The following is a 12,832-nucleotide window of genomic DNA, read 5'->3' as shown; positions in this document are numbered from 1 at the left end:
CTGAATGTTATCATTTCCAAGCGGTATCCTTTTTTCTGGATTAGGAATATTGTCTATACTTTGCCTTCCAGGAATTAGAAAAGGTCTTTCTGGCTGACTAAAAATATCTCCTGGAGGAAAAGGACCACGGGGAGGTGGATGAAGAGCTGAATCAAGCATCGATGGGGGAGGAAGTCCTCGTTGGGGTGGAATTCCAGGCTGTAGCAAAGGAAATCTTGGTCCAGGTGCCTGCGGCATTAGTCCTGGACGAAGGTCTAACATTGGCATTACAGGCATCCTTTGATTAGAGAGATGTAAAGGGGGTAAATTTTGAGGCCCACCAGGTGGCTGTGTTCCCAAAGGTCCAGCTGTATTTAGAACATTGGGTGGCTGTACTCCTATAAGTCCAGAATTGTTAGGGAGACTGGGGGGTAGTACTCCCATAAGTCCAGAATTACTCGAAACACCGGATGGTTGTATTCCCAAAATCCCAGAGTTATTTAGAATATTTGGTGGCTGGGCTCCAATAATCCCAGAACCACTGGAGACGTTAGATGGCCGGACTCCAAGCATTTCAGAATTACTTGGTGCATTTGGTCTCTGAACTCCAAGAATTCCAGAACTGTTTGTCACATTTGGCGGCTGTCCTCCTAAAATTGCAGAGCCACTTGGAATATCATTTGGAATCACTAAAATGAAAAGGGGAGAAAAAACAAAAAACAAACATTATTCTGGTATAAAAAGAAAACTAATGCTATAATTTCTAGCAGTTAGCTTAGAGTTAATCAGCTAAATTCAAAGTATACTAAATACTAAGTAAGAATTATAGCTAAAATTAATACCAGTTGTAGTAAAATTTAAATATTAAACATGATCTTTAAGTTAACAAAAATGCCAGGTTTTATAATGATTTGCCACCTTTAACCACAATTCTTAGTATATATACCAACCGTGGTGCCAAAAAAAAAAAAAGGACTTGTTGCTTTCAAACACCATATTTATTTGTAGACCTGGCTAAATAATACCTGTCATAAGTAAGTTATTTATACTTAGTATGTGTGTTCATTTTTATCGTTTTGTAGGTATTCATATTTTGTGCAATCTTATTTTCATAACACATTAAATCAGTCCCATTAAGCAAAAGAAAAAAATAAGTAGAGGGAATGAGGTCTCAGTGGAAAGGTGTCAAAATCTATACTATCCTGAACAGAATAACAAATTTGTTTTTAATATAAATTTTAAAGGACAGTGATCTTTTTAAAAACTGCATTTCAATATTTGTGCATTAAACTGGTTACAAATGCATGGCACCTCGGAATTAAACACCACTACATAGAAGCAGTACTTAGGATTTAATTATGTGTTTCTGGGGATTTTCATTTTAGTTTTTACCTGATCTGGTGTTTTCACCAGAAGAGATCTGGTGATCTATAAGATGAGGTACTTTTTCTTCAGGCTCTGCTTGTTTAGGGGGAGGATTAAAAACAGTTCCAGCTGGCAGAGTGGAAGGAGCAAGACTGCTGGCAACAGAACCACCTGGTAAAACAAGGCTACCGAATCCAACCTCTTTCACAGTTTCTGGAGTCATGGATAATGGCGGCTGCACCAATGCTGTTTAAAGAGTGAGAGACTGTATTTCAGACTTAATTATCTCATCATTCATGTGCTAAGTTAAAATATTAACCATGAATAACAATGGCCTTGCCAAACTTTTAAATGACTCCCTATCCTCTCTCCCCAATTGTTTGGTATGGTTGCTCAATTAACAACATACAATAGGTCCTCACTTAAGGTTGTCGGTAAGTTCTGTGACTTTAAGATGGTGTAACTAACCATAGGCTAGTTGATATAAACAAGTGTTAAGTTCCTAAGGATCTCATAAAGATTGTAACCAAACAACATTGAGTGAAGCGAAGTTACTTGAGGACCTTCCTATAGGAATTTTCTTCTGGTCCCTCTATTTCATTTATAATAAAAACTACATTCTTTCATAGCACCCCTGTATTACCTAGCACAGTGGTCGGCAAACTGCAGCTCGTGAGCCACATGCAGCTCTTTGGCCCCTTGAGTGTGGCTCTTTCTAAGCCTTAGGAGTACCCTAATTAAGTTAATAACAATGTACCTACCTATATAGTTTAAGTTTAAAAAATTTGGCTCTCAAAAGAAATTTCAATCGTTGTATTGTTGATATTTGGCTCTGTTGACTAATGAGTTTGCCGACCACTGACCCAGCACACTGTGTAATAACTGATGCTTAAAATGACAAATGAGTCACCATAAAGATAAAAACGTTATTTTTTAATTAAAATTTAGAAATATTTGCACAAAAATGTTTAGTAAAATAAGGACCAGTAACTTAAGAAAATCTCAGCAATACAAAAAAAATTCATAATTTTCCAAGTAAGCTAGCACATGTATCTCTGAATATATAGAAATGATTAGTGCAGACTGGCAAATATGTATAAGAATGAATATCCACCCAATCCCCCTGAAATTAGAATGGGCTGGGGTTCTTATATTCACAACTTTTTGTAAAATGAGGTTAGGAGCTCATCAGATGGGAGGAGATAAAGTGGACTGCAAATAAAAAAGGTATAAACATTCCATTTAAAAGGATGTGTAGAAACCCCCTAAGTGTTTATATTATTTATATGTTAAAAAACAAATTAAAGGAATATAAAACCACAATCAAGCAATTAGAATTTTCAGCCCAATTTTTATCACAATACTATTAAATCATTTACTTGGGGATTTTAGGAACTGTGTTATCCTCGTATTTAGCTCTAAATGATCTGGACAAACTGTTAGCACATAAGAAAGCTATAAAACCACCCGGGCTCACAAATGCAAATTTTAATAATTAAATGAGATCGAATGAGTAAATAGGAGAGTATCTGAAATACAATGGTATTTCCTTTTCTCCATTATTTTTATCCCGGACTTTCCAAAATGAAGAAATTAGGAAGAAATAATTAAAAGGTAGGCTCTAGGATGAGTCTCCATGAATAGTGAATTCAGATATGGCTTCTGAGTGGGAGCAGGGTGGAATGGATCAATGGGAGAAAAGGCGGGACATCTGTAATACTTTCAACAATAAAGATAAATTAAAAATAAAATTTTCCCAGCCCGAAAAGTGTAGCTCAGTGGTTGATCATCAACCCATGAACAAAGAGGTCAAAAGTTCGATTCCCAGTCAAGGCACATGCCTGGATTTCAGGCTTGAATCCCAGTTTCTCTATCCCTCTTCCTTCCTCTCTTAAAAAAAACAAACAAACAAAAAAAACCAGTAAAAATATTTACATTACTTTTAAAAAACTTATCAGGAAGTCAAACAATTCTTCCTATTTAACCAACAAAACAAAAAAAGAAGAATCCTAATACGATCTAAACCAGGGGTGGGCAAACTTTTTGACTCGAGGGCCACAATGGGTTCTTAAACTGGACCGGAGGGCCGGAACAAAAGCATGGATGGAGTGTTTGTGTGAACTAATATAAATTCAAAGTAAACATCATTACATAAAAGGGTACAGTCTCTTTTTTTTTTTTTAGTTTTATTCATTTCAAACGGGCCGTAGTTTGCCCACGGCTGGTAAACACTAAAAGAGAGTTAAGAGTTTAAAAATATAAGAGAAATAGATATTATCAAAAGGGGAGCTCTCTACCATATACACTCTCTTTACAATAAATCCACCAGGCCATCATTGGTGGAAACTAAGAAGCTCTCAGAAACTGATGTAATCATCTCAAAAGATACAGAGGCAATATCAAAGGTCTTTCGTTGTCAGAAATGGAGCAGTCTGCCCAAGGGGGATTCAGTGGTTGAGCATCAACCTATGAACCAAGAGGTCATGGTTCGATTCCTAGTCAGGGCAAATGCCCAGATTGCAGGCTTGATCCCTGATAGGGGTGTGCAGGAGGCAGCCAATCAGTGATTCTCATCATTGGTGTTTCAATCACTTTCTTCCCTCGACTCCCTTCCACTCTAAAATATATTTTTTTAAAAAGAAAATGGAACTAAAATGCAAAGAGAAAAGTGAATGCAACTGCTTGGAAGCAAACATCCATAATCCATAAACACTTAAGAAAATGAGGAGAAAGTAGTGGGAGGGAAAGGGAGAGAAAGAGGAAGAGAAATAAGAGAAATCCTCTCCGGCTTCAACCATTGGATAGCACTGGAATTAACATAGAACTAACTCATTACTCTGAAAAAAAGGCATTTACAGGAAATAAGTTAGCATCTACATGTACAACTAACTGTATGTCAAGGTAACTAGATACACTTAGATGATAAGAGGAAGTTTTTCTTTATAGAAAAATTCTAGTTAAGCAATATGCAAAGAATTATAAAATTCGAAAGATCACCACTTTGAAATGAATGAAAATTAGATTTAAGTAATAGTGATCAATGGATGGAAACCATAGGATACAAACTTGAGGGAAACGTTTTTAATCACCAGGCTCCAATACCTGAATGCTCTGATGCATCTCAACATCATTTAAAGTGGGAAAAGAAGGCACTGCATGGCTCCTGAGGTGATGCACCACACCTTTAAGGATTCTCACCAAAAAAAGAAGCAAGCCTTTGGTGCTAAAAACTTCCTATTCATAGGAAATTCAAGGAATAGAGGGACAAATGCAATACCATAAACAAAAAAACCCAAATACATCATTTGGAATCTTGCATAGAGAAGATAACTATTTCTTTAACCAATCAAATGTATTAAGAATTTAAAAAGAGCCCAGCTGGTATGGCTCAGTGGTTGAGCATCAACCCATGACCAAGAGATCACCAGTTTGATTCCCGGTCAGGGCACAAACCCAGGTTTTGGGCTCAACCCCCAGTAAGGGGTATGCAGGAGACAGCCAATTGATGTTTCTATCTCTCTATCCCTCTCCCTTCCTCTCTCTAAAATCAATAAAAACATATTTTTTTTAAAAAGAATTGAAAAAGGGAGGTTTGGGCAGTGCTACTCTAGATTAAGGTATTTAATACATACACACACAAAAATAAGATATAGAGACCCTTCTTTGAATTTTGACTAAAACAAACCAATTATAAAAAGACATTTTGAGACAAGAAAGCCAATCTGAACATGGACTGACATATGATATTGTTAAATTTTTTAGAAATCATTTAACAACAACAAAATGTGTTTCTAAAAACTTTCATAATAAAAAAGAACAATACTTCAAAAGAATGAGAAACAACACATTAACACTCCATGAATCAAGAAAATCCTAAAACAGAAAACTCACATGTTGGTACTACTGGTGGAATAGTAGGCGGTGGTACAACAGGTGGTGGAACTGGAGGTGGCATAAAACCTACGTGGGAAAAAAAAGACCCAAAATAAAATAGCATAAGAAAAGTTACTTCTTTTAAAGCAAAGATTTCAACAGCTATAAATCAAATTGTACATCCTTTAAAAAGCCTTTTATTCTACAATCTCATATTTGTGAATGTACTTTCCATTTTAAAAATTATTTTTATATATACTACCTTATTTGATCCTTAGTAAAGTATAGAGTGTGCTAAAGCAATGCACAGAGGTCCTCATCAAGAGAAAGTTCTGTGACACTCTCTACAATGCTATCAAATTAAAGATTACAAGCCAGGCAACCTGTTTATATGTTAACATGGTGACTACCTGGGGAGTTAAACATTGCATTTCAAGCTGCTGATAACATTATATGCAACCATGTCATCTGTAAAAGGTGCTACTATATTTCTTTGATAAATATAATGTTTACCTACTAGATAAGGTATTTATTTTCCTTAATCTTGGATGTTACTATATTATGTTTTCAGCACTGAAATAAATCTCCAATTTAATATTGGCTGTTTGATGATTTTCAGTATTAAATGATCAAACTATAAATCTGTTTCCTTGAATTTTTAAAATACAGAACTATCATTAAATTGAATTAAAAAACAGTTGCTGAAGATAAGAAAAAAAAAAGAGATGTGATTTTCAACAAATGCTTGACAATGACTTTATAAAGTCTGAGTGGTATGGTTTTTGAAATAATCAGTTTAAAATATCTTCTGAAAATAAGTTTTAATCACAAATATTGAAAATTTTGACAAAATTGTCAAATACTTAAAATATACAAAAATAAAATTCTTATTAAAATCTGCATCAATTTCAAATTAACGTAGTAAACTGTAATTTTAAAACTTTGTCATAAGGCAAACAAATTACAAGCATTTTCAGACAATGAATTCTTTTTTTGGCCTTGTTAGTATTTTTTAGAAACTCTATTCAATAGCTAAAAGCTTAAATTACAAATATCCAAGTATAGTACCTTGTTTGTTAAAATAGACAAATAATTCTATATAAGCAATTACTTATATTTAATTAATATGTGTTATTTAAGTAATCTATAGTTTTTACCTAGAAACACTGATTTCAAGAACTTTTATTTATCATCAATTAGGTCAAAAATGCATTATGAATTCAATTAGCATTTTAAGATATTATTTCTAATGCCAAAATGGAAACCCTAATGATTTTTTGGAGAAAAATCTATATAATTTAATGCACACTTTCCAATGAATAATAAGTATAAAGAACTAATATATAACAATTTCATCATAAATATTAAATTATTTTAAGAGCACTTCAATGATTTTAAAGGATTCCATTTCTTCTCTGTCAATGCTTCTTAACGTGTGGTCCCCAACAAAAAGAGGCTGACCAGCGATTTGTGCTTTAACATACCTTCCCAGTGATTCCAACATGCTAATGTTTAAAAAATCACTGCATTATAGCCTTTAACCTGGAAAAAGAAATGATATTCTAGAGTTCCATTAATAAGACAAAAACTCCTTACCAGGAGGTGGTTGTGAAGGGTTAAAACTTGCTCGTAGAAAAGGAGGTGGAGGTATTGGACTGAATCCAGGAGGAGGAACTGGCATTGACACAGGAAATGCTGGTGGGACTAAACTAACTGTAGGCACAGCTGGTGCTACTGGAATCTTTGTGGATAGAAAATAAAAAGTCCATAAATCATTTTATCCATCTGCAATGATTACATCTTTGTAAAGGTAAATTATTTCTATTTCTTGTTTAGGAAGGTAACAAATACCATTATATTAAGCTGCTTTGTTCCTTTCATTTTTGAATACTTGTAAAAGTCAGTTTACTTGGGGTAAAAGCAAGGCACTATTTTTCAACAGATAGTGTATGTGGAGATTGTGAAATCGATCTTATATTCAAGTGATATAAAGTAATGGCACCTATTTAAATAGTGAATATAAGGCTCAATTTTAAATTGCCATCTCCCAGTAAGTTTATAGTACCTAACTCTGTTATGCAACCTAGGAGGCATGTCAATACAGCTTTAAAATTACTCCAATTTCTCAAAAGTTTATTTTCTACTCCTAGCATAAATACCTTGTACTCATCCTAGGTACAATAATCCCCAAATATTTAACTGCATTATAGCCATACCTCTCTTCTAAAATTCCTATTATATTAACAGTCTATTCAACATCTTAACTTTGTTGTCTAAAAGATACTTCATATGCACAAAACTTAACTTCCAATTGTCCTCCCCCAAAAAATGCTTTCCAGTCTTCCCCATTCTCAGATAACAGTAACTCCAACTTTCCAATTTCAAACCAAAAACCTTCCCTCTGCTCTTTTCTCACAACCCAAATCTAATTGTGCCATGAGGTTCCACTGGTGCTAACATCAAAATACACCTAGCATCTGACTGCTTCTCATTCCCTCCATTGCTATCAGTCTACTAGTCTAAGCCATCATCATCTCTCACTAGGATTGCTCTCACTGTCTTTTCACCCGTCTCCCTTGCTTTTATCAATGCCCACAAGTCTATTCTCAAAATAGTAGCCAGCACAATCCTTTAAAACTTTAAGCCAGACCAAGTCACTTCTTCCTTCAAAATCCTCCAAAGGATCCACATCCCAGATTGAAAACCAAAGTCTTTCTAGACGTGTCCTTTGTATACTAGTCTAGCCTGCTTGCTGTTCCTCGAACACACCAAGCATGAGCCTTTTCCTTGGATAGCCAAATGGTTATATAAGATTGTCGCATCTACCCAAGCTGATCATCCTTATACCATCTTTTTCCTTCCATAGTATCTCATAAACTTATTTTATATTTTCTGTCTCCCTTTTGGAGAACAAAAGCTCTATTAAGGGCAGGGATTTGTGGTTTGTTTTTGTTTTTTTCAGTGATGTATCCTAATCTCAAGTGCCTAAAACAATAAATGCCACAGAGCAGGCAATCAGTAATCATCTGTTTTATAAATAAGTACTTATATATGAATTAGATCACTTCTAAAAAGTCTTCTTAAAAAAGTGTTTGTGTAGCCGAAACCGGTTTGGCTCAGTGGATAGAGCGACGGCCTGCGGACTGAAAGGTCTCAGGTTCAATTCCGGTCAAGGGCATGTACCTGGGTTGCGGGCACATCCCCAGTAGGAGATGTGCAGGAGGCAGCTGATCGATGTTTCTCTCTCATCGATGTTTCTAACTCTCTATCTCTCTCCCTTCCTCTCTGTAAAAAATCAATAAAAAATATATTTTAAAAAAGTGTTTGTGTAAACTCTTATTTATTGCATTTTGGACAATTTCCAACAGGTTTTAGAAACTAAATACATGAGTAAAAACAGAAATGTAAAACAACACATTCAACAACAAAAACACCCAGCACTAACCTGTAACACAGCAACAGGTGGAGGAAAAACCTCTGCCTGGGTTGTGACCACTGTTTCCTTTTCAACAGGAGGTGGGCTCTGAGTTGTCTGGACCGTCTCTTTAACAGGTTCTGAGCTTTTCACAGTTTCCCATTCTAAACAAAATATTTGAAATTGATTTCCTCTAGATAAGTGCAACTTTTCATTTTATTTCTATGTATACGCTTATTTCATGCTTGCCTAAGTCCTTCACCTACCTTGGCACATCTATCTTTAAGATGGGTCCATAGCTATAGGTGACAATTTAGGTTTTGCCCAGATAAATCTAATTAGGACACTAAAGAGGAGTCCAAAGAAGCATGACACGAGATACAAATGAAAAACACTAAAATATTTGGTATAAAGAAAACACTTAGAAGGGATATAATACATATGTATCTCAAAGGCTGTCTGACATAAGAGGAACCAACCTATTCTATATTTTGTCACAAGGGAAAACCAACAAGAACTAACCCAATACCAAAAAATATTTCTGAAAATACAGCGATGCAAAAATAGAATGGTCTAATGGTTCCTCCAATGATTCTCCATCTCACTCAGAGTAAGGATCAAAGTGATTATAATGACTAATAAGACTTTACATGACGTCACCCCTCTGTATCTCTCTGACTTCATCTCCTACTACACACTCCTCACTTACTTTGCTCAAGCCATACTGGTCTCCTGATTTCTTAACAGGTTTTGCACTTGCTGTTCCTCTATACGGAATGCGTTCCCCAGATAGCTGCACATCTCACCCCTTCAACTATCACCCTCTCCGTTATAGCGCCTTCAACCGATAAAAATTGCATTAGCTCCACAACTAGACTGCCTATCTCCCCTTGATTTTTCTTCTTAAAACTTAGAAACATAGAAATACCATATAGTTTATCTCTCTTGTTCATGATCTATCTTTCCACTAGAACATGGGTGGGCAAACTTTTCCTATAATAAAGTAGTTGGGAGGGGAGGAGTCATATAAAATAGATAAACTTAAGTGAACGGGGCTTTGTTTCAGTAAAACTTTATTTACAGACTAGGCTGCTGACAAGATTTGGCCCAGGGACTATAGGTTATCAACTCCTATACTACAACGTGCACTGCATGAAATATTTTTGTCTGTCTGTCTTACTGCTATAATCCCAGTTCCTAAAATTATGCCTGGCACACAGCAGGAACTAAAATATTTAGTAAATGAATACATGTTCTGCAGGAACATCCATCAAGTAAAAGGAGAAAATGACAAGAAGAAAACTGAAAAAGTGTCTGAATATATGAGTTGGCCTGAGAACAAAAATATTCTAAAAATTAGCTATTATGCTATGAAGATGTGAAGCAATAATATATATAGCATATTTCAATTATTTTAAGAATTCTTTCTGGTTATAATTGCTAATCATGTTTTAAAATAAAAAGACAAGGTTTTTGCCCTAACCAGTTTGGCTCAGTGGATAGAGCATCAGCCTGTGGACTGAAGGGTCCCAGGTTTGATTCTGGTCAAGGGCATGTGCCTTGGTTGCGCGCACATCCTCAGTAGGAAGTGTGCAGGAGGCAGCTGATCAATATTTCTTTCTCATCGATGTTTCTAACTATCCCTCTCCCCTACTCTCTGTAAAAAATCAATAAAATATATTTTTTTAAAAAAGACAGGTTTTTTCAAAGAGCAAGTCAGAGTATCATTTGGTTAAAGCAAATGATCTCTGCCATAAAATGACAAAGTATGGGCACATAAGCATTCTCAAATTACATGAATATGAATCATTCTCAACATGGATACTAATCAAAATAATCTAGGCAGTTTTTCAAAGAAGCTTATGTAATCTCCAGTTCTCATTTAAACTCAAGGAATTAAATATTTAGTTTTAAAAAAACTCCATATACACAATATATAACTCTTTGTCTTAAAGAGGAAAACTTTGTTAAAGACACTAAAAAATGCTACATTTGTAGACTTTTAAAATACTCTCTTCTCTATACTCTGACACTTAACATTTAAGTGTGCTTTTTAAACATGAAACTACCTTTAGGGTTCTTACCAGTATTTACAGTTTCCTGGTCAATCATGCCTCCTTCTGCAAAACCTTCCAAGTCGTCCACTTTAACTTTTTCCCATGGTATGTATGTAACTCCAAGGTCCACATCCCAGAATTGCTTGTATTCTGTTTTTACACCTTTGTTTAAAGCCCAAGCAATCTATCAGGAATTAGGAGAGGAAACAGAAAGCTTATCAATACTGTAAAAACAGGGCAAAACATTAAAAAACATGTAGACATTGTAAATACAAATAAAATTAGTTTTAAAAATCAGCTGGACAGGCACAGCATTACTACTTAAAGAACAGCAGCCATGAAAAGTTTTCATGTTCTGTTTTTGTTTGTAAAATAAAAACTGCATTAGATCGGGATTGTCTTTATGAAATTTATTTCCACTTCTTACTTTAAGACAACCCATTTCCAGGAACAATATCCAAATCTACTTTTCACCATAAAAAATGTCAAGCTACATTATCGATAATTAGAATAGTTATTATAATTTAAACAAAAACTTGGTACTCCAGAAAAGAGACCAGTGACACTGGAGTTTACAGGAAACGCTCTGCCATAAAATGACAAAGCATGGGCACATTAACTCCATTGAAAGCAGTTACATTAACGTTTTTAATTCAGTTACAGAAACTGATGGAACAAATTATCTCCAAATCGAAGAAATTGGTTATACGAGGTAAAAATGGAAAAATATATAATAATTACCCAGTTTAAAGATTAAAGGAAAATAAAAATAAAACCTTCATAAGGGCCTGGGTTGTATGAAATAGGTTAAAAAGGAGAAATTAATATAAATTGACTGAAGTTTTGGGTATTAATCTGTCTATATCTAATTCTGTACTCAATAATACTGAAATAATAAATTTCTGTTGCATTTTGCCCATTAAACATTTTTTTAAAAATGAATTAAATACAGAAATATCCTAATAATCCAATACCCCAATCTCACCTTAATGACCTTGGACCCAATTTTATATGATCCAGAACTAAGTTTCTGAAGAGCCCGAAATGCATCTTGTCGATGAACCATGCAGACATACGCACAGCCCCTGGGAGGAATCATCTATTAAAAAAAATGTTTCCTTTAGAAGGGATATAAGGAGGGCAATTCATTCTGGCATTTTATGGTTTTCATGAAAAAGAATATTAACTACTGATGAATACTGAATCATTTCCCTTTTCCTCCTCCAGCTATCTGTTTACTGCTTCAATTCATGTACAACTAATTACTTAGTTTAAAACAAAGAAAATCCAAAACCTAGTTGGTCTCACTCTAAGCCATGATGGATACGAAATCTTAAATAATCACATATCAATTAAAGTGTATCTAATACACAATAAAAACTATTTTAAAAAGTATACAAATATGCATACAAGATAAAAGGAAAATAATATTGTATGGCCCACATATTTGAAAGCATACAATTTATTCACATTATTATTTCAATTTTTCCAAATAATAGTGAGTGATGTTTGAAGAACTATTGTTTGGGGTATCTTAACCTTAATACAAAATCTATAAACTACAATAAGTGATAAAACTAAAGCTTTGGAATTTACACAACTTAATTTTGGCCACGTACTTCTGGAAGTGGGTTTTAAAATGAACAGGAAAATAGCCTCATTGTAAAGATCTGAGACTTTTATTTACAAAGCATTTAATTATTCAATAGACTGCCAGAGCATAAAATTATCCTTAATGTATTAATTCAGAAAAAACACAGAGCCTTTCACTTTCTTTTGAAGAACTCAAAGGGTATTTTATCCCTTTATTATTACCCAATATCTCATAAACTCTATTTGTTAAAAATAAAAAGCTTTCCCTCAGTCTTGCTAACACTTCAAGCTACTGTCATTATAATACCAAACCTTTCAAAAGTGAAGTCCACCTAACCCCTTACATACTTCTTCAAATCTTATGATACAGACCCAACTCCTTACCAACCAATTGAAAATATTTTTTTCAAGCTCTCAAATAACCTACTAAATGCTAAATCTAACAAACTTTTCTTGGTCCTCAAAGGTCTTCTAAATCTTACATCAATTTTTCAAATCCAGGATTTTATCACTAGTAAAATAGGCACAAAAAAATGTAGTGCCTATTCGT

The 12,832-nt window shown here is 34.4% G+C and overlaps 1 protein-coding gene across 1 annotated transcript in view; it reads right to left on the bottom strand.

Annotated features, from left to right (window-relative positions):
* The window catches only part of SCAF8 (SR-related CTD-associated factor 8), a 104,994-nt gene that overhangs the window by 46,409 nt on the left and 45,753 nt on the right, over positions 1-12,832 (bottom strand). Inside the window, 7 exon segments of the mRNA XM_006757679.2 lie at positions 1-668; positions 1,372-1,590; positions 5,236-5,304; positions 6,814-6,958; positions 8,663-8,796; positions 10,717-10,873; positions 11,675-11,788. Of these exon segments, the coding sequence (XP_006757742.1) occupies positions 1-668; positions 1,372-1,590; positions 5,236-5,304; positions 6,814-6,958; positions 8,663-8,796; positions 10,717-10,873; positions 11,675-11,788 (1,506 nt within the window).

The sequence above is a fragment of the Myotis davidii genome, unplaced genomic scaffold (assembly GCF_000327345.1).
Source record: "Myotis davidii unplaced genomic scaffold, ASM32734v1 scaffold1494, whole genome shotgun sequence".
NCBI classification, from domain to species: domain Eukaryota; kingdom Metazoa; phylum Chordata; class Mammalia; order Chiroptera; family Vespertilionidae; genus Myotis; species Myotis davidii.
Note: the sequence above shows the minus strand (reverse complement) of the source record. Positions and strands in the feature narration are given on the sequence as shown.